At 45.4% G+C, this 22,967-nt stretch overlaps 1 protein-coding gene across 10 annotated transcripts in view; it reads left to right on the forward strand.

Moving 5' to 3' along the window:
• The window catches only part of KIAA0586, a 76,676-nt gene extending 54,738 nt beyond the window's left edge, over positions 1–21,938 (forward strand). For all 10 annotated transcript variants that reach the window (XM_083516876.1, XM_083516875.1, XM_083516869.1 and 7 more), the window contains exons 32-33: positions 933–1,020; positions 21,569–21,938. In XM_083516876.1, the coding sequence (XP_083373002.1) occupies positions 933–1,020; positions 21,569–21,708 (228 nt within the window). In that variant the 3' untranslated portion in view covers positions 21,709–21,938. The remainder of the gene's footprint in view (positions 1–932; positions 1,021–21,568) is intronic.
• The last annotated feature ends 1,029 nt before the right edge of the window (positions 21,939–22,967 follow it).

The raw sequence follows: 22,967 nt of genomic DNA on the forward strand, positions 1-22,967 counted from the left end.
TAGGATGTCCCTATTTTCGTTGGAGGATATGCCATTCTCCTGAGCCATCTGAAGGCAATCCTGTATAGGGAAGGGTTTTTTTAATGTTTAATGCGTAATTATGTTTTTATATTTGTTGAAAGCTGCCCAGAGTGGCCGGGGCAACCTAGTAAGATGTATTGGGTTGTAAATAGTAAAATTATCGTTATAGAATGGGACGTCCCTGTTTTCATCGGAGAAATGTTAGAGGGTATGGAACGGTGCCTGCCTTCTTGTTGAATTAAGTCCACACCATCGGTGCCTTCTTCTGTCCCAGCTAGCACGTTTGACAACCACAGACAATCACATTTAATCATCTCAATTTTACTTCTTGATTGTAGTCTTACCTGAAAAGATGGACATGCATTACAATCCACACTTTTCTAAGAAAAGATAAATGCATAGTTAATGCACCTTTTTTTCTTAAATGAGCTTTTAAAAAAGGGGGGCAGCTGTAGCTCAGTGGTAGAGCATCTGCAGTCAGAAGGTCCCTGGTTCAAACTCCAGTGGCATCTACAAGAAGGGCTGAGAAAAATTCCCTTGCTGAAACCCTCGAAGGTTGCTGCCAGTCTGTGTAGACAATACTGAGCTAGTAATAATAATGATAATTTATTATTTGTACCCCACCTGTCTGGCTGGGTTTCCTCAGCCACTCTGGGCGGCTTCCAACAAAGATGAAAAATACATTAAAATGTCGCACATTAAAAACTTCCCTGAACAGGGCTGCCTTCAGATGTCTTCTAAATGTTAGGTAGTTGTTTATCTCCTTGACATCTGATGGGAGCTAGGGGGAACAATGGCCTGCCTTGGTATAAGGCAGCTTCTTGTGTTCCTGTTAAGCCGTTTTTTGTTTGTTCTGAACATTCCAACATCTAGTTGATGGTCTAACACGACATTTAATACCTGACATACAGAAAGAGCGCCAGGAGCCACAGCAGGCAGCACCCATGAAATCCAGAATCATCTGTGTGAAACCGAAATCCGAAGTCGCACAAGAGCCAGGTAAATTATTTCTTTTATGTTCTCTTCGAACTGATATGCTGGTCCACATTTTTTTATGGTAGCAGATAGTCACTTTAAACTAGGCATCCCCCAACTCGGCCCTCCAGATGTTTTGGGACTACAATTCCCATCATCCCTGACCACTGGTCCTGTTAGCTAGGGATGGTGGGAGTTGTAGTCCCAAAACATCTGGAGGGCCGAGTTGGGGGATGCCTGGTTTAAACCAACTGGTGCAATATCCTTCTGTTCTCCCCCCCCCCCCGAGTGCCACTCGGCAGTCGGCAGGTGCTCAAGGTAGCAAATGGGCAAAAGGATGAAGGTAATTTGGGGGGGGGGAGCAGCAAGTGCCCAGTTCGCCCTCTCTGAGCAGGGCGGCCAGGCTGTCTTAAGCAACAAGACCAAGAGAATAATTATTATTATTATTATTATTATTATTATTATTATTATTATTATTACCCCGCCCATCTGGCTAGGCTTCCCCAGCCACTCTGGGCGGCTTCCAACAAAATACTAAAATACAGTCATCCATCAAACATTAAAAGCTTCCCTAAACAGGGCTGCCTTCAGATGTCTTCTAAAAGTCTGGTAGTTGTTGTTCTCTTTGACATCTGGTGGGAGGGTGTTCCACAAGGTGGGTTCCACTACCGAGAAAGCCCTTTGCCTAGTTCCCTGTAACTTGGCTTGTCGCAGCGAGGGAACCGCCAGAAGGCCCTCGGCGCTGGACCTCAGTGTCCGGGTAGAACGATGGGGATGGAGAGGCTCCTTCAGATATACTGGACTGAGGCCGTTTAGGGCTTTAAAAGTCAGCACCAACACTTTGAATTGTGCTCGGAAACGTACTGGGAGCCAGTGTAGGTCTTTCAAGACCAGTGTTATGTGGTCTCGGAGGCTGCTCAAAGTCACCAGTCTTGCTGCCACATTCTGGATTAGTTGTAGTTTCCGGGTCATCTTCAAAGGTAGCCCCACGTAGAGCGCATTGCAGTAGTCCAAGCAATAGATAATTAGAGCATGCACCACTCCGGCGAGACAGTCCGTGGGCAGGTAGGGTCTCAGGCTGCGTACCAGATGGAGCTGGTAAACAGCTGCCCTGGACACAGAATTGACCTGCGCCTCCATGGACAGCTGCAAGTCCAAAATGACTCCCAGGCTATGCACCTGGTCTTTCAGGGGCACAGTTACCCCATTCAGGACCAGGGAGTCCTCCACACCAGCCCGCCTCCCGTCCCCCCAAAACAGTACTTCTGTCTTGTCAGGATTCAACCTCAATGAAGAACCTTCAATGAAGTAAAATAATAGCAATTTGTTTGGATCTGGAATTAATAAGCTATAATTCTATCTTATAATAGTACTGCACCATCTTTTATATCTATTTGTATGTTGAAATTTAGTTGAGCTTGGTAGCTTATTGAATCATAGAATCATAGAATGATAGAGTTGGAAGAGACCACAAGGGCCATCGAGTCCAACCCCCTGCCAAGCAGGAAACACCATCAGAGCACTCCTGACATATGGTTGTCAAGCCTCTGCTTAAAGACCTCCAAAGTAGGAGACTCTACCACACTCCTTGGCAGCAAATTCCACTGTCAAACAGCTCTTACTGTCAGGAAGTTCTTCCTAATGTTTAGGTGGAATAGCATGTTATAGAAGCTGAGGCTGAATTTCAGAAATGTGCTTTGCTGAAAGCATATTGTAGGTTTCAAGGCAAACTTTTATATACTTCCTTGGGAATTTTAGCATTGATGTGAGAAGCAGCCTCATGTAGTGGTATTTGAACTAAAGAGAAAGGATATAAATACTCTGTGAAATCCTCTGTGAAATCCACAGAAAAGGATTCTGTGAAATCCTTTTATTTGTTTTTTTAAAAAACAAGTTGAAATCTATTGTTGTTTTATTTCATAAAATTTATATACTTCTTGATTGTTAAAAAACAAAGCAGTGTTATCAATTTAAAATAACGGTCTAAAACCTAAAGAAAAAACAACAACAATAAGCTAAAGACCAGCTTAAAACATATGTCAACGATCTGTAAGTCTGGATAGGTTTATAGGTTCTTGCGCTGGGGTCTTGTTTGGGGGGGGCATTGTTGCTGTTCTTGATATTGGTTTTATTTTGGATCTTGTGATTTCTGTGGAAATGGTTCAGTTTAGTTATTTTTTAATATTTCATTTATTGATTATGACTACTTTTGTTATGTTGTAGTTGTGTGTTTTTTCCACTTTTTTTAAGTAACCTTGAGCATGGTTTGGAAAGGCAGCATATAAATAAAATTATCTATGTACGTAAACAAAAAATGTTTTCAGCAGGAGCCGAAAAGAGTAAAGTAAGCCGTCCTAAGGTTAATAAATCTATGGGTCTGTAAATATACGATATTTTTTAGAAGTGTGTACTTACATATGTTGTGAATGTGGCTAACATGTATCTGCATGTGCATTACAGAACATGCTACTGCTGCATCATGTATGAATGAGTCAATCTGTTAAATATGAGCTCTTGACCACAAGGTGGCAGCTTCTGTTCTTTTTTTAAGGAAGAATGACAAGGGTGGGTTTCACATAGAACAGGGGGGCCCACTCCTAAGAGACTGCAATCTACTTACAGAATTAAAAACTGGCAGTGATCTACCCCCGTTTTGGGAAGAAAAGCCCCGATTTTGGGGGGGTTCATGTCAATGTCGTTGTGCTTTTTTAAGGGAGGAGGAAAGCCCCATTTTTAGGGGTGTGCAGGGCAAAGTTTGCTGTTTGTTCTTTTTGCTTAAAGATAAGATCTAATAGAGCATAATCCATTTAATATATATGATACTAGTCTTCCTCTTCCCAACTAGCTGAACAGTCAGCTGCTTAATAGGACTTACTATGCAATCACCTGTGATCCCAATCCTAAGTGTTGGTAGTCCCCAAAACTGGAGGGAAAGGACTAGACACAAGTACCAGTATTTTCTGACCCATAGGCCAGAGGGTGAGTTTGAGTGATCATTGTCTTTTCCATGCAATGCTCAAGATTTGTGTTCCTTATGCAGTGGGATGTGCCCTCTTCTGGGTCACAGAAGGGGATTCGACTTATAAACACTTCCCCATCACATCTATCTATCTATCTATCTATCTATTGGGTTGTGCAGAAATCTCACTCGCTGAAAACTTTGTGGTCATGGAGCCAATTAAGTATTGGAACCAGTCCAGTTCCTACCAAGCAAGAAATGCATAATAGTGAATACATGGCATTGAAAATGAGTAATCTGGATCTTTTGTGTGTGTGCGCGATACGCAGGAGAAACCAAAATGCTTATCATCCCTTACGCAACCAATCTAGCAAGTGCTGTAGCTTCCACGGGGAAATGGGTGGTCTGGAGAGCAATTGTGAAAGCTTCCAGGGGGGTTCGTGTTCTGTGCTCAAAACATCTTCCTTCCTTAGATTTGGAAGCTATTATGTGTCACAGAATTCATTTCCTCGGTTAATAGATTCATTACTTGGCTTTGCAAGATAGTTTGCTGTCGTCTCTTCATTAGCCAGAAATTATTCTAATGAATTGCAGTACTTACTGTGGTATAGCAAATCCCTACCAGATGCTTCAGCTGGAAGGGATGATGTTGGAGCCAACTGTGGAGCTCAAATCAGGACAAGAAGATGATAAGGCTATGGGATTGTTTGGTTTGGCTTGGTTTTGGGGGTCTTTTTGCTGGTGTTCCAGAAGTGGCTTTAGGAAGTGGCATTATAGAGCTGGCCAGAATCAGAACCTGGGACAGCTTTCAGGGACAGACTTCCATCTGAAAGGTCTGAACAATCCTGGGTTCATAGTTTAGTAATTACTCCTCCCCCTTTGAGATATCACTGGAGGGGTTCACACCAGACTGTTTCTAGTAGATTTCAGAGCCATAAGACCTTCTGAGCCTAGAAAGTTGACACCAATGAGGTTTTAGGGCCAGGTCACAACAGCGTAGAGTTGGTTACAGTACTAAGTTCCTGCTCAGCTGTTCAGAAAAATGAGTAGCTAACAAAGCACATTTTGCTACCTGGGTTCTAAGGTTTGGTAAGCTTATAATGCCTGGTCTTCCAGTTCTGGTTTGTTGCTTGCTTGAGTAAAAACCTTTAGGAATTTGAGTCAAAGCGTTGGGCTGAAACAATTATGACAGTAGGTCTTACTGCAGGATTTTATATCTCTATCACTTCTGTAAAGGCCAGAAATGCTTCTGTAACCTTGAGTCTGGATTACTGTGATGCACCCTATGTGGGAATGCCCTTGTGCTTGGCTTGGAAGCTCCAGCTGGAGCAGAATGCAGCAGCCAGACTGCTGATGGTGACACGTGGCCAACAATATTTGCAGATGACACCAAACTGGGAGGGGTGGCTAACACCCCAGAGGACAGGATCACACTTCAAAATGACCTTGACAGATTAGAGAACTGGGCCAAAACAAACAAGATGAACTTTAACAGGGAGAAATGTAAAGTATTGCACTTGGGCAAAAAAAATGAGAGGCACAAATACAAGATGGGTGACACCTGGCTTGAGAGCAGTACATGTGAAAAGGATCTAGGAGTCTTGGTTGACCACAAACTTGACATGAGCCAACAGTGTGACGCGGCAGCTAAAAAAGCCAATGCAATTCTGGGCTGCATCAATAGGAGTATAGCATCTAGATCAAGAGAAGAAATAGTGCCACTGTATTCTGCCCTGGTCAGACCTCACCTGGAGTACTGTGTCCAGTTCTGGGCACCACAGTTCAAGAAGGAAACTGACAAACTGGAACGTGTCCAGAGGAGGGCAACCAAAATGGTCAAAGGCCTGGAAATGATGCCTTATGAGGAACGGCTAAGGGAGCTGGGCATGTTTAGCCTGGAGAAGAGGAGGTTAAGGGGTGATATGATAGCCATGTTCAAATATATAAAAGGATGTCATATAGAGGAGGGAGAAGGGTTGTTTTCTGCTGCTCCAGAGAAGCGGACACGGAGCAATGGATCCAAACTACAAGAAAGAAGATTCCACCTAAACATTAGGAAGAACTTCCTGACAGTAAGAGTTGTTCGACAGTGGAATTTGCTGCCAAGGAGTGTGGTGGAGTCTCCTACTTTGGAGGTCTTTAAGTAGAGGCTTGACAACCATATGTCAGGAGTGCTCTGATGGTGTTTCCTGCTTGGCAGGGGGTTGGACTCGATGGCCCTTGTGGTCTCTTCCAACTCTATGATTCTATGAATATACGACCCCCTTGTTAGAACATCTGCACGGGCTGCACATTTGCTGCCAACCAGGATGAAGGTCCTTGCCAATTTACAAAGCCCTGAACAACGTAGGTCCAGCAATACCTTGGCGGCTGTCTAAACTCTGATCCCAGCTCAGTCACTGAGATCATCTGCAGGAGTGTTGGTGGTGACAACATCCCCCAGTTGACAAGGAGCAGCTGACCTCAGCATGAAGGAGAACGAAACAGTGTCATCGGCCCAGTCTTGTAGGATCCTCTACCAACAGAGATTCATCAGGCACCTTCTGTTTGAACCTCTAAAGGCCTGCTGAAAAGTTTTGTATTCTACCAGGCTTTACATAGGCAATTAAAAGCGCACTATTCAGTAATAATGAATTAATAATCTCTGGTTTTAAATTGCTATGCGGCATTGGTACATAAAAATATTATTGTAAACCACTTTGGTATTTTTTGTGATATAGCAGTATATCGATATTTTTTTCTAAAGAAGTAACATAAAGTAAATGACAGGTAATGTGGAGCCTGGTGAGGCCTTTCAATATAAAGGGGGAAAGTGGGGAAGAGAAGGAGAGGTGCTACCAGCTGCTGCGATAGAAATCAACATTAATATTGTTTTCTTCTTGGTGCTACCTTGGATTCCTATACTACTGGTGAAACTTCATCCTGTAGAGCCTTTGCTTTGTCATCTGTGCCAAATATGCTTTTAAAAACAATTGTTATTCTCTCCTCCTTTCCCCTCCGAAAGGCTTCTTGCCAGAAACAAATCTTTCTCACAGTCCCTCGCAGGACCCGGACACTTACTCTAGGATATAGCTGGAACAGCTCTGAGCGCCCTACATTGTGTACATAGTAATTGCCGCTGCCTTCATTGAGAAAAGCGAAACGGCGAGATGGGCAAGGATCCCGCTGGCACCCGCCTTGAGTGGCCCTGAATAAAAGCAGATGAGGGTGATGCTGCGCTGGCAAGGCTGACCTGCTTTCACCCCATCAGGCATACGTCCCTTTACATAAACAGGGAACCGAAAAGCAGAATGAATGGACGTTTAAAGGAAGGGGCACGCTGGGATGCTAATGACTGTATTAGCCCAGGAGCCGCTTAGTTACCCTTCCCTACGCTTCTTGCAAATTAGGGCCGCAGCAGCATGGTGCCTGTCACTTCCGAGTTGCACCAAGCAGAAAATATAAAGCTGTCCTTAACTGCCCCCCTGGCATATACAATGCAGAAAGCTGGGGGCTAAATTAGAGGCTGAAAAAGTTGAGCAGGTTATAGCTGGTGCTGCGTGCGTCTGTATGTATGGAATTTCAAGTTGTTTCGTTTCTGGGAGTAATTGTTGAGATGGTTCGACGGGGATTCGTGATAAAAATTATGTCGAGGCAGAGGGACATGGCTGGGGGGAGGAGAGGCTGTTGGCTTCTGCCACAAAACAATCCACCCTAAAGGGTTGGTGATGAATGTGGCCGAGGAGGTGGTGGAGGCTTGGGGGCCAGGTTTGAGGTTCTGCACCTTAGCACTACCTTCAATTGGACTCAGTCCCAGGGTTCCAGAGGGAGGAAAACGTCACGGGGAGTCATGGCTGCCACTCTGGTGCACAACCCAAGCAGGTTCAAAGCTAATGGCAATCATAGCTTAGGGGATCCCCCTGATTTCAATGAGAACTGGGTGCAGTGAACTTCCTCTGACCCCTGAACTTACTGTAACTTATCTCCTGGTTCTCATGTCTAGGATTGCAGCAGAGGGATGTTCCGGTACTATATATTTAATTCCAGCCATGTTGGCTAGTTGCTTGTGTGACACTCCAGCGTTGCCAGGCTGCGCGCATGTGTTGTTCTGTACATAATCTGACATCAAATAGGTTTACATTAGTTCAATGAAACACAGCACTTAACTCAGAAAAGCCGTTTAAGATTTTAAGTAAAAGCCAGGCCTATTTGGGTAGCTCCCTAATTGCCAGTATTTCAGGGCGCTGCGTGTCCCCCCTCTCCCTCTCCCTCTCTTAAGAGCATAATTGTAGTTCTTCAAGTGATTGCTGCGCATAGTTGGCAGGCCTTAATGAAGGTTTCTTTTAGCAGATTGCAGTCGTGAATTATTATTTTTATGAAAAAATTATAAATAGGGAATATTTAATACTATTCCCCGTTGCTTGAGCACAGTGATATGCTACTTAGAAAACATGCTTCTTATTCCCACTGTTGCATCCCACACATGTACGTGGCTGCCTGGCTTTTGAATTTATTTATTTTTCACATTTATATACCACCTTTATCTCGCACGGATCTCAAGGTGGTTGATGTGGCTTCCCTCCTTCTCCTCCTCCTCCCCATTTCATCCTCACAACAACAACCCGGTGAGGGTGGTTGGACCTAAGAGATGATGGCTGTCTCCAAGGTCACCTAGCGAGCTTCATGGCTGAGTGGGGATTCGAACCCTGCTGTCCCAGGTCCTAGTCCAACGCTCTTAACCACTAAACCGTCACTGGCTCTCTGGTTCAGGTGTTGACTCTCTAGTTCTCTGCTTGTCGTAAGAGCAAAAGCTTCTGAGCTCCTCCTGCCGGCTGCGCAGGAGGAGAAAAGGGAACAGAGAAGCACACAGTGTTGTGCTTGCTGTGGTTCATGCATGTTTCACTAAGCCAGGTGTGGGGTGCTGCTCAAATGTTGCTGGATTCCCATAATCCCTGGCGGTTAGCCATTCTTGCTGGGATAAAAGAGAATTATATGAGCCACATCCAGAGGACCAAAGCTTCCCCACCCTTGCACTAGGCCACAGTTTAGTGTGACATGCTAATCCTGTGATGAATCATAGAATCATAGAGTTGGAAGAGACCACAAGGGCCATCGAGTCCAACCCCCTGCCAAGCAGGAAACACCATCAGAGCACTCCTGACATATGGTTGTCAAGCCTCTGCTTAAAGACCTCCAAAGAAGGAGACTCCACCACACACCTTGGCAGCAAATTCCACTGTCAAACAGCTCTTACTGTCAGGAAGTTCTTTCTAATGTTTAGGTGGAATCTTCTTTCTTGTAATGATAATTTGAAAAGGTAAGAACCAGAGAGATAGGACAGGCAAATATGGGGCATTCAAAAAAAGTACCGTATTTTTCACTCTATAAGACGCACCAGACCATAAGACGCACCTAGTTTTTGGAGGAGGAAAACAAGAAAAAATATATTCTGAATCTCAGAAGCCAGAACAACAAGAGGGATCACTGCACAGCGAAAGCAGCGATCCCTCTTGCTGTTCTGGCTTCTGGGATAGCTGCACAGCCTGCATTCGCTCCATAAGACGCACACACATTTCTCCTTACTTTTTAGGAGGGGAAAAGTGAGTCTTATAGAGCAAAAAATACAGTATACTGCCCTTCATCCATAGAACTCAGGGCAGTTCACAGCATGAAAATACAAGATAAAAACACAAAATGCATAATAAAAACAAGAACAAAAATAAAGCAATAACCCTCCCTCCCACAAACGTATTTAAAAGGGTACAGGATGTTAATCAGCCAAATGGAAGGGACCATTAAAGGTGTTCTGAGTGCCTGAAAAGTTTGCATAGTGTATCTGGCATAAGGAGTGAACCCTGATGTCTGTGATATCTTATGCATGGTCCTCAGTTGGATAGTCAGTAATGGTGAAGAAGACTCCCTGAAATCTTCCCTTGCCTCCATACTGCCAATCGGTAGACATAAGAGTAGTCTGAAAGTGTAGTTAGCACTTTCAGTTGATGCAGGGGCCACAGTGAGGTCCAGCAGACCTGGCTATGTGCTGTGTGTGCACCTGCTAAAAAAACATATCCCAGAATCCTCTGGAGCACACTGGGTTGTTGTGGCACACACCTGCAGGAGTTCCTCAGTAGGCAAGTTGGTGTGAACAGGATTTCTTGAAAGAGGGAATACTTCCAGCACAACAAAGCCCACTTAGATAAAAATGGGTTCACCAATGTTGTCGCTATGTGGATAACTCATTTTTTACTTTCAAAGCAGTGAGATGGCCACACCTTCTGGGAGGTGTTCGAGGAAACGAAGGTCCGCCTTATTTAGGAAATTCCAAGTAAAATAAATATATACTTTACAGTTTTCTTAAGGTGCCTTAAGGCAGAAGCAGAATGAGCAACACACACAAAAACACACACACACACACACACACTCGAAGCACTCTGGAGGAAAGGGGGATCGGGAGGCTAATCTGGACTGAAATTAATGAATGTAAGAATTAGAAATAAAAACTCCTCAGCCTAAACAAAAGAGGAGCAATTTCCCCTCTTAGCCAGAGCCACACAACCGTTTCTTGTTTGCTTCCACTCTGCTTGACTGTTGTTGTGTTCTGCTAACTCTCTTGGGCAGTAGCTTGACTTTTGTTGAATGAACTGATTGTTTTCCTTTTGTGTTGCCCGTCAAGCCAGCCCCCATCTGGTTTGCATCAGACTGTTTTCACAGCCAACAACTGCTGCCTTTTCTATATCCCGACACTTAAGGGCCCCCACGCTATCAAAGCATTGCTGTGAGAGTCTGTCTGGCTGGACCCATGCAGCTGTGCCCTGGCAGCTTGAAGCTATTAGCCAAATAATGGCAACTTAGAACTTGAACCGGCTCTTATTCCCATTGGTGGTGTGTGTGTGTGTGTGTGTGTGTGTGTGTGTGTGTGTGTGTGTGTACACTGAACAGAATACCGTACTGCTGAACCCCGCAATTCAGCGGTGGGAGCCCCCAGTTCCATCTCTTCTTTCTAAAACTTTCTAGGGTTGTGTTTTTGCTTTTCGATTTGCAAGCATCTGAGAGAACTGCAGTTTCTAAAACACACACAAACACATTAACCAGGGGCACCTCCTTTAACGTTGCTTTGAACCACTTCCTGTGGCATTGTTCGAGATAATAGTTGGCGTGCAGCAATACAAGGAGGATTTGCTTGTTCAAACTGTGATTTATTTATCTTTTAGGATTGCCAATGGACACAAGGTTGCTTTTGTATTCAGGGAACTTCAAGGGCTGTTTGCAGACCCTGACTTTATGCTGCTTCATGCATTTTCTGCATGAGGATTTTTCTTCTTCTAACGTGTGGCACAGTTGGGACCCCTGGCAGCCCCTGGTTCCAGATTGTAAAAGGGCTATCTGGTCCTCAAGGCCTTCTCTGAATGGCTGGGCTGGGCCTATTAAAGCCCTGGAAATCACAGCTGGCCTTAGTGAGGCTTCCTTCGGTCTGTGATATGACAATCCTCTTTTCCCCCGGGGCATCATCTACGTGTGGAAAAGTAGGTATTGCCACTGGCAATTATTCAGATATTATTACGAAGTCAATGTGCTTTCTAGTGAGCAGTGATTACTTACCGCTACTCCTACTGTACTTTTTAACACAGAGATGTGCCTTATGTATGTGTGTGTGGATGGATGTGCCGTGTGTGTGTGTGTGTGTATTATAATTGCACGTGTGTGTGCTCACTGTAGAGACAGATTGAGAAGGCGAAGGCTCTGACATTGCTCTTGAGTGTGTGTGTATCTGCACGCGCATTGCGATGCGATCTCTGTCTCTCTCACACACATTTTCTTGCACAGCTTTGAGGAATGCTGGAAGAGCAGCGTGAGGCCACAGCACTACAGTTGCCAGCACGCCATCTGATGTGAAAATGGGGGGGGGGTGTTTCCTCAACGCTGCATTAATTTTGTTTGCTCCTGGCACCCGTTGCGTGTAGGATTCTTATCGCTGTCACTTTCAGAAACAGATCTGATTGTCTAAAATAGCTTCTCTCTTGCTGGCTTCCTCTGCTCCAGTATAACACAAAGCTTGCAAGTAAATCTGTCTGCTGATACTCGCAAGCAGGACAGCCAAGCTGCCCCAGTTGTTTCCCTCCTAAACGTGGTTTTTCCCAGCCATCGTGCACATCCATTTAAGCTTATCCTCACATGTCTAGAAACACTTTAAATTTTTTTTTAATCAGCTGGAACCAAACTGGAATGTTAAAAGGCTTGTGTTGTAAGTCGTTCTGAGTTTCTGTAAGAAAAGCGACAAATAAGTTTAATAAATAACAATATTTACTCAGGTTACTGTTATGTTGTGTACCTCTGCCATCTGGTGCACTTGGCCCCAGCAGGACCCTTGAAATTCACATGTTTACTGCCTTGATGCTAGGATGCTTTTCTAGCTACGGACAAATTCTTCTAGTAGCGCAAATGGTAATAAAGACACCTGATCTGTTGGCCTTGCCAGAGCTCTGGAGAGAGGAAACAGAATTGTGCTGGGCCATCAACATGCTTTACGGTTTATGAGACAACTGGACCTAAAAGCCTCTGTGGAACAGCAGGAATGTGTACTGCTGTTCTTCGGCTTCTACTAGGGAACGTGTTTGCAGATGGGGGAAGCACAGCACTCCCTCCCTCTGCCTGACTGCCCAGAGCCATTGCCTACATTGTGTATTTTGGGTTTACATTCAGCTGTCCTCTCCTCGGGCATCTACACTGGCTGACAGTCTGTTTCTCAGTGCAATTAATGTCACGGACTGGTTGGACACAGAGGAATAATGGGAGGAACCAGCTGGCAAACCACCAAGGTAAAGAAGGCTCAGAACCCAGGGATTGGTGGTGAGACAACAAGTGGTCAGAGACAGAAGACTGGGAGGGAGGGGAGGTGTCGGAATCTGAAGAGGTAACAGGGCTTAGTAAGCGGGGGCAGTCTGTGGCAGAGAGAAGTCCAGAATCAAAAGCAGAGCAGGAGAGGAGGGAGGCCAAGAGGCAGAAATGGCTGGTGAAGAGTCATGGGTGTCTCCCCCTCCTACTGTGACAAGCTCCCTTCCCCCTGAATCAGAAGAGGCATGAAGAGGGCGGAGGAGAGGTTAGTGTCAAGCAGACGCAGTCTCGGATTGCTTGGGGGGGGGGAACCCTTTAAAAAGAAAACCTTTAAAAAGAAAACACTCCTAAATGACTTAGGACATTTCAGCAAATGTGGGATGTGCTTCCCAGAAAGGTTCGCCTGCCATAGCCTTTGATATCTTTCCGGTACTGGGTCAAATCCCATCAAATGCAGGACTGCGAGAGTACCAGCTAGCTGGTTTTTGTTCTGTTTTTCTTTCTTGTTTTCTAATGTGTGTTTCCCTGCACACTGTAGTATTGCATTGTTTTATTTTGTGTTTAACTTGTTGGTTCGGTGTTAATATTTTGTAAGCCACCCTCAGAGGCCCTGGCTTTAGGGTGGCAGATACATTTATAAAACAGATAGAACAAAACAGTAATTCGAGGGATGCTCTTAATCTGCGTCTTAGCTCAGTGCAGATATTAGGGTGTGTGAGCGAGAAGGAAGCAGGCTTAATGCTTAACTTGGCTGCAATTCTTCCAGTCCCAGAAGTTTCTGTTAAAAATCTGGGCCACTTTCCTAGTCAGCCTGGGTTGGGCTGCAGATGAAAGAGATGAGATTAAAGCGAAAACACTTTTCCTTGTTTGCATAGTTTTGACCCAAGCCCAGGCAGTAAGTGATAGCAACAGTGCTATCTCCTTTCACTAAAATAAAAACAGTTTATCCCAGTGTAATCATCTGCTTATGTTTCGGTTTCTTCCCCTCTTCATAGCCTTCCCTTATATAGCATTTTTGTATAAAACATTAAGTTGAATATAAGCTACAAATATTTGTAACAAAAGATTAAAGCTTCATATCTAAAGCCAGGGGAGGAGTGTGAGAAGTGCAGAATAAACAATAACTGAAAATGGATTTTCCCGGAACTTGGGGGTCAGTGTTTCTCTCCCCCCCCCAAACAACAACAAGAAAAACTGGATGGGGAAACAATGCAAACACGTCACTATTGTTATTTTAAAAAGCAAACAGCAAGGAAGCATCTTTGGAAAGTGTCCTGAAAGAAGTCATTGAAGTCATTTTTGTTGTCTCCATTAACTTGTGCTTAGCAGTGAAACGACGTCGGCAGCGGCTTTCAAATTGTACAGACAACTCCCCACTTATGCAGGGGTTACGTTCCGAGGTATCGCCTGCATCAGTGAAAAGCCTGCAAACACCCCCTCAACCTCTGGAAAGCCTTGAAAAAAACAGCAGCATTTCCCAGACGCCAAACTCCACCACAATCGCTCCCTCCAAACCTCCTTGCTCAAACACCAACTCTCCACAGAGCCACAGCGGTCTGTGCAAGGGCTCCTGGGATTGGACTTGCAAAGGCTTGTGGGATGGCTAGGTGCTGTTTTCGTGCCTGGGCTCTTTGAGGGTTGTTTTTGCCATTTTTAAAGTACTTCCAGGATCGGCATGATGCACATCAGTTGGTTATGGCCTGTATTGGAAAGGGACTCAGAGATCCATGGTAGCTCTCAAGACTTCCTCCGTGAACCTGGTTCCAGAAGGCAAATTTGTCCACCACTGCTGATCTTCTGCTTTTGAGCTTTCTCTCGGGTCACGGAGTGAGACTAAAAGCCAACAGGTCTGTCCAGAACAGATGTCCCGTGGTTATCAAGCGGAGATCCTTCAGCCAGCTAGTCAATATGGAAAGGCAGGCCAAAGGCCAAAATCTTGAAAAGCACTGCAGTAGGAAAACAGGTTGATTTTGACTGATTTGATTTGTTATATTTCTGTGCCGCTTTTAATTCAAATGAATCCCAAAGCGGCTTACAAAAAAACAAATAACAATACAGTAATACAACATATAGGGGCAATGAACAAATCATCAGTAAAACAATCCATAAAATACCATCAACAAAACATCTAAAAAAATAAGCTGAACTAAACTATTACATCATAAGCCATATTATACGGTTAACAAATCAATGCCACATTTTATCATCTATAAAACAGTAGCAACAACACTAAAAAAATAGCAACCAAAAAATAAACCAAACCCGACCAAGTTCATGCACACGCTGTCTGTCCCTGTCCCATGACTCATAATCTTTCACTCTATTCAGTTCATTAAGAGACACATATCCACGATGCCAGTGGCAGGAATTCCATTCGGAAGGTTCCTTGGGCTGGAGATGGGGCAGCGCAAGTGAGCCCAACCACCCCATGATGATAGTCAAAGTCTCTACCCCTTCACTGTTCTTCTGGAAACAGCTCCCTTATGATTTTAATGGCTCCGTGGGTTCAGTCTAGGTTTTAAAAACTCTGGATTCTGCAGAGCTCTAGATTCTGGGTTTCAAAAGAAAAATCGGGGTAGGGGAAATGACAGCAGCCAGCTTTTTGCTTCTTCTGTGTACTGTAAGAATCAGGTCTATATTCCTACCCTCTGCCTCCTGTTCCTTTGGAACTATTCAATCTGTACAAAGGCCCATCCCTCTCAGCTCATTTCTGTTTGTAGGAAATCTCCGCCTCCTCGTGCAGCACAGTGTGGCATGATCCGTGAAGGAGAATGGGAAACCTTTTGCTTATTGACAGCTCCCTCTCTCCAGTACTGTCCCAGATGCTTGCGAGTAATTTTGGAAGTGCTGGCACTCAGCCCAGTAGACTGCCTCTCCACAGACTGCTGCAAAAGCAGCTGAGGTGCGGACCTTTTCACACCATTAAACTCCTCACATTACCATAAATGTGTCTCGGTCCTGCGTGTAAATTCTGCCGTGCTTTTAGAGAACCATTTTGTACCCACTCTGGGAGAACTGGAGTCACTGGTCCAGTGACCTTGAAGGGAGAGTGCAGTGTTGGAAACGGGAATAATTTCCATTAAGCATTGGATATAAAGGACTGGTTAAGACCTGAAGGTCACCCAGTTTCTCTGCTTTACGTTAGCCCAGGCCATAGTCATCAAGCAAAAATGAGTAATGAAAGGGTATCTCCTGCAGCAAACATGGTTTGGTCTGGCAGAAATAGGTGAGTTAATTCCAAGAAGCTGTGTGCTGCATTGGTTAGAGTGTTCAACTATGCCGGGGGGGGGACGGGACGTTTGTCAGTCCAAGGGTCAAATTCCCAAATGGGCAGCTTTCTGAGGACCACATGCCATACCCAGCCTGGACCTTAGCCTCTGTTGCTTGGCCCCTCCTCTTTATTTGTCCCATTAACATCTTTTGCTGCTCCAGTTCAACCACCATCCAAATATTTTTTCTCCCTTGCCGCCCCTTATGATTCAAACTGCCTCTGGTTGAGGCTAATCTGACTTCCTTAGGGCCCGGGACCTCTAGGGTGTTGCTATTTATAGACCTTAAGGTCCTCCATGGGGCATACCAGGAGAGGCGGTCCCATAGGTACGAGAGTCTTAGGCCATGAAGGCTTTCCGTGACTAATAACCCCGGTGGATTTTCTCTACCTCCAAAGCTGGAGGCAGCATCTTTCTGAATACCGGTTGCTGGGAACTGCAGTGGGGCAGGAGAGGGCTTTTGTGCTCAGATCGTACTTTGGGGTTCCCATAGACATCTGGTTGGCCTCTATGAGAACAGTAAGCTGGGCTACATGGGCCATGGGCCTGATCCAGTGGTTCTTATTCCAGATGAGAAAGGCAAAGGACCCCTGGACAGTTAAGTCCAGTCAAAGGCAGGGTGTAGTGCTCATCTCACTTTCAGGCCAAGGGAGCCAGCATTTGTCCACAGACAGGTTTCCGGGTCACGTGGCCAGCAGGACTAAACTGCTTCTGGCGCAACGGAACACCGTGACAGAAACCAGAGCGCACGGAAAAGTCGTTTACCTGTACCTCCAGACGAGAACAGGGGTGATGTTAGACCAGATGCTTCAAAAGGTGTTTTTCATTTCTCTCTCAGGGATGTCAGGGTGGGCATCAGGAACATGTCAGCAATAACTCACAAGGTGTCAGTGAACCTAACTCTTTATTCAAAGAGTGCCTAGTGAGCACTGCAGCTCTTCCCAGTAGGCCTTGCCCCAATGAGTCAGTTGCAGGGACTAAAGGTCCCTGCCTTCCCACAGCTCTCTTAAGTCTCCTCCCCCTGGGGGTTCTTCCCAAGCATTCTGAGACTCTGTCATCTTGCCTGTCTCTACTCCACCCTCTTCAGACCTCTGAGGAGACCAGTGGGGCAGAAGATCTGGTCACAACAAGAGAGGGAGACGACCCCCCACCCGGCTTCTTCAGCCACCTGCCTCATCTCTGCCTCGTAGCCCCCTCCACTCCAGCCTCCAGTCTCTTGACCTCTCTCTGCCACAGTCTCTTCCTGCTCAGTAAACCCTGTTACCTATTCAGCTTCCAACACCTCCTCCCAGGCTTCTCCCTCTGACCACTCAGTGTCATAGAATCATAGAGTTGGAAGAGACCACAAGGGCCATCGAGTCCAACCCCCTGCCAAGCAGGAAACACCATCAGAGCACTCCTGACATATGGTTGTCAAGCCTCTGCTTAAAGACCTCCAAAGTAGGAGACTCCACCACACTCCTTGGCAGCAAATTCCACTGTCCAACAGCTCTTACTGTCAGGAAGTTCTTCCTAATGTTTAGGTGGAATCTTCTTTCTTGTAGTTTGGATCCATTGCTCCGTGTCCGCTTCTCTGGAGCAGCAGAAAACAACCTTTCTCCCTCCTCTATGTGGCACCCTTTTATATATTTGAACATGGCTATCATATCACCCCTTAACCTCCTCTTCTCCAGGCTAAACATGCCCAGCTCCCTTAGCCGTTCCTCATAAGGCATCGTTTCCAGGCCTTTGACCATTTTGGTTGCCCTCCTCTGGACACGTTCCAGTTTGTCAGTGTCCTTCTTGAACTGTGGTGCCCAGAACTGGACACAGTACTCCAGGTGAGGTCTGACCAGAGCAGAATACAGTGGCACTATTACTTCCCTTGATCTAGATGCTATACTCCTATTGATGCAGCCCAGAATTGCATTGGCTTTTTTAGCTGCCGTGTCACACTGTTGGCTCATGTCAAGTTTGTGGCCAACCAAGACTCCTAGATCCTTTTCACATGTACTGTTCTCAAGCCTGGTGTCACCCATCTTGTATTTGTGCCTCTCATTTTTTTGCCCAAGTGCAATACTTTACATTTCTCCATGTTACTCCCTGTTATTTCTCCCTGTGTCATCCCACCAGCAATGAGCTCTGAGCCTTCTTCCCTTGGGGGTTCCTCAGCTGGTGCCGCCCACCATTCCTCTGCATTTGGCCAATCTGTGACAGGGGACCCTTTCAAATTCCACTTTTCTGTCTGCCACGAAGACGTTCCTGTCTACTCACCGCAGAAGATTCCTGGGGCAAATTTGCTTCATGCTAGCCAGGCTTGTTGAGCCGCTCTCTCTGTTGATCTGTGTGAGCTGAGCGCATAAGATTCTGCATTTCCTGATATAATGGCAATGTGGCATGGGCCCTTTTGTTTCAGTCCCTTTCCACTGCTGTCACACATTGAAACGACATTGAGCTGCAATGCACTATGGCCCTGAGGTCTCTCTTCTTATAAACTTCAGAAGAAACCCAAGGTTCTCCAGAATATAATCCAAAAAACGCTCGTGTGAAACATGGTGAAATTAATAAGTTTAATACATGGGTAGGCAAACTAAGGCCCGGAGGTGGGATCCGGCCCTATTGCCTTCTAAATCCAGCCTGTGGACGGTCTGGGAATCAGCGTGTTTTTACATGAGTAGAAGGTGTGCTTTTATTTAAAATGCATTTGTGGGGCATAGGAATTCGTTCATCCCCCCCCCCAAAAAATATATAGTCTGGCCCCCCACAAGGTCTGAGGGACAGTGGACCGGCCCCCTGCTGAAAAAGTTTGCTGACCCCTGGTTTAATACATGGTAGTTTGTAGCATTTTAAGACTGTTGTTAGATCCCTTTCATTGTATGCTGTTTTCACTTGCAGCCAAGTGAGCATTTTCAGCAGTCTTCAGTCTTTATCTTTTGTGAACAGCCATTAGATCCACAGCTTTTAGGTCCACTGGGAAAATGCTGTTAGGCATACATGTAGCGCATTAGTGCTTCTGGAAGCATCGCTTTCGAAAACCGTTTTCGCAAGTCAGGCAGCTGCTTGTGCATCACAAGGCCCAGATTTTCCTTTCCTTTGCAACAGCAGCCGGCAGTTCTCATTCAGCCTTAAAATAAAAGGAACAGCACAGCTCGAAAGAAGCAGAACACCAAACCACTTCTCTGCAAAGAAAGGCTCTAAAGGGTTGGAGACCCTCTCATTCTGGAAAGACGCAACTGAGAAAGGAAGAAGCAGGCCAGCTGGAAAGGAGCTTCGCAGCAAGATCTCCAAATACTCTCCTTGTGAATTGCTGTTTTCCTTGAGATCTGTGACTTTCCACATAGTTGGTCCAAGAAGAGCCCATTGACTTTTCTTTTTAATAAAGTGTCTGTTCCTTTTCTCCTGGGAGTTGCATGACCCGCCAGGGTGTGCACCCCAGCATCTTTCAGAGGCAGTGTAAGAATTGTTTAATTGAGTCCGGCCTTTCATGGCATGTGACTCTCGTCTGCTATATTTATAGGATGTTATATCATTGCCATGGAGAGACAGGCAGGCTCTGCCTCCATGCCTCTGCTGTTTTCCAAGAGACCGCAGAAACCCATATTCTTATCCATGGCTGTGCTGAGCACCTGAAATGTCAGGCTTCTTAGCATCTTGAGCAAGAGCAGCTTGGATAGTTGACCTCACTGCCTTCCTTGAGAGGCCTTACCAAAGTGCAAAGGCACGGTTCGCTTCGCTGTCCGTCATGCTAAATAAACTTGGACTCCCTGATCAGAAACTTGGGCTGGCCTGGTGGCGAAGAGACCCTGGGAGCAGGAAGAGCCAAGTGGCCTCTAGCTGGTCACTTTAGAACAGGTCAGCAACCTTTTTCAGCCGTGGGGCCGGTCCACCGTCCCTCAGACCATGTGGTGGGCTGGACTATATTTTGAAAAAAAAATATGAACAAATTCCTATGCCCCACAAATAACCCAGAGATGCACTTTAAATAAAAGCACACATTCTACTCATGTAAAAACGCTGATTCCCGGACCGTCCGCAGGCCAGATTTAGAAGGCGATTGGGCCGCATCCAGCCCCCATGCCTTAGGTTGCCTACCCCTGCTTTAGAAACTCATACCCGTTGCTTGTCTGCAGCTTCAATGCCAGGGCTGATCTGCTAATTAGTAGTCTCCGAAGCGCAATACAGAACAGACTATATGAATCTGAGCTGCCGTTGCATAGCCACAGTAGATAATTAAGCAGGGGAAGAGTTGGTAAATATTATCCCTCTAGGGTTGAGGGAAAATGTTAGTTGCTATGCGTGTCAGTGAAAGAAGCAAGATTATTAATGTAGCATGCCTCAGTAGTAATGCAAACTGCGCTAGAGACTTGGGTTTCGTACTTCTAATGACTCAGGGCCCCGGCGCTCTCAACTGATACTTCCTTTTGGTTTCTTGCACCTTGGGTGGGCAAGATGCGCAGGCAGTCCTGGTTTCTTCATATAACAATAGCTGCCTGCTCTGGATTTCAGTTTCAGGTGAGGTTAGTTGAGCTTGTGGCTGAGGGGGCTGCCTTGTGAAAGTCAGATGTGGTGGACATTCAAGCTGCTGTGCACATCGATCCAGTAGAATGACGAGAGTGTATGCTTTGTGCAAATTAGCAGTCGGAAAAGAAGTCCAAAGACTATATATGATTCTCTAAAACGTTTACTAAATTCATATCCTGTCCTTCTTCCCAAAGGGGCCCAGGGCAGCAAACACATTCATGATTTTAAAATGTACAATAAAAAAATGCTTAGAAGCTCTTTATGACATCTTAAAAGATGCACAATGAAATTTTTAAAACAATTTTTAAAACAGATGTAACCGGATTGTAACCAGACATCATCGCTGTACTCTTTTTCACATCAACAGGCAGACATTAGTGTCAATTGATGGTTGCCACACTGGTGTGCAGAGAACAGGAATCATATCATAGAAACATAAGAAGCTGCCATATCCTGGGCCAGCTCACACATGTGTGCCCAAGACTCACGTGTGCGTTCTCTGTCTCTTCTATGTTCATGGAAATCGCAAGTTCTCTGAGTACATCAGACTAGGCAAACGACAGTTTTCACTTACCCTCCCAAACAAACTTGCAAACCGCAATTTGAAGTGGCCCCACTAGAGAGATGGGCAGAGTTAAGGGGGTCGAGTGGTCTTTAGCGATTATAGTCATGGATGCTTGTAATCCTCATACAGTCCGGTTTGAATAGCTTAACATTTCTTCTCCTATTTTTGGATTTGGAAGAAACTAGCCCCTCTCCTGTTTAGTGTTTGTCCGGGTTACTAGCAGTGTGGGTGGCTAACAGATGTCGGAGCACACACCCAGGAAAATCTGAGTCAACAATGCAGCTGCCTGCATAAAATCTTCTGGCGATGTCTTCCCATGTGCCGATGCTGCATGATCCAAACAGCATGCGCAGGGCCTCATGGCGTTTTTACATACGAAGATTATGAAATCAGACGGCAGCTTTAGCACATCTTGCATTTGTTCACTTGGCTCTGCTTGGAATCGACTAAATCTTCTCTCTGTTTCAGGGGGAGAAATGGCACCTGATTTAAGTTTCCTGCCTTCGCCAGCAAAGATGTCTACGATTGTACCATCTGCCAGCATAGACGACCAAAGCTTCAGTTCTGTCCACGGCAGTGCGGATTCGTCAGGGGCAGATACGTTTTGAAGTGTGCATGTGTATTTGTGACACAGACGCATGAGCTGGGAAAGGAGAGCGTTGGCAGCTGTTTGTGCGGAAACAATATACGGTGCAGAAATTGCATCAACCACATCTTTTGACATCGAATTAATTGGCTTGCCTTTCATCACTAGAAACTTTTTATACGTGTGTGTTTCTTACATGTGAATATGTACACTCTTTTTTAACAAATTAAATATTTTATTTTAAAAAATGAATTTCAGCCTTGCTGGGTATCTTACAAGCCCTGTGTTTTCTTTCCTTTCCTTTTTTTTGACTTGTTGTTGCATGTTTATAATAATAATATTTTTATTATTTATATGCCACCCAACCGACTAGGTTGCCCCAGCTGCTCTGGGTGGCTTCCAGCGATAGAAGACAATAAAATATTAAAAACAACAACAACAACAAAACCTTTAAAAATTCACTATATGGGGCTGTTTGGAAGGGGAAGGGGGGTCAGGCCATTCAGGGGAATGTAAGACCAAAGCAGGCCCTTCGTTCCTCTAGCTCAGTATAACCTACACTGATTGGTAGCAGTTATGCAGGATTTGAGACCTAGGGCTTCTCCAGCCATATCTGGAGAAGCATGAATTTGAACCTGGGACCTTCAGCGTGCAAATCATGTCATCTGCCACTGAGTTATGACCCTTCCCTGCAGTTGGCGCCAGAAAGGTTTCTTTGTTCTGCCAAGGTGGTAGGCAAGCACCAGTTCCACAGCTTGGGAGCCTTTGCACAAGGAGTCCACATTGGGTCTCCCTAACCTGGAAAGGGCAGGATGTGTGAATCCCATGAGTTCTTTCTTACTGCCTCTTTAAAAAATGCAGGTGGTTTTTTTTAAAATTGTACTTGCTCATTAATCTTCCAAAGGGAGTAGTACACACAACAGCAGGTGTATTGAAGCTGTGGGGAGCACCTGCTGACTCATGCTGGAGCAGCACTGAAGAGTTTGAAGATTGAAGTCTGTCCATATTGTTTAGTCGTTTAGTCGTGTCCAACTCTTCGTGACTCCATGGACCAGAAACGCCAGGTACTCCTGTCTTCCACTGCCTCCCGCAGTTTGTTCAAACTCATGCTGGTAGCTTCGAGAACACTGTCCCACCATCTCGTCCTCTGTCGTCCCCTTCTCCTTGTGCCCTCCATCTTTCCCAACATCAGGGTCTTTTCCAGGGAGTCTTCTCTTCTCATGAGGTGGCCAAAGTCTTGGAGCCTAAGCTTCAGGATCTGTCCTTCCAGTGAGCCCTCAG

Source organism: Podarcis liolepis (assembly GCF_965112155.1).
Source record: "Podarcis liolepis genome assembly, chromosome: 1".
NCBI classification, from domain to species: domain Eukaryota; kingdom Metazoa; phylum Chordata; class Lepidosauria; order Squamata; family Lacertidae; genus Podarcis; species Podarcis liolepis.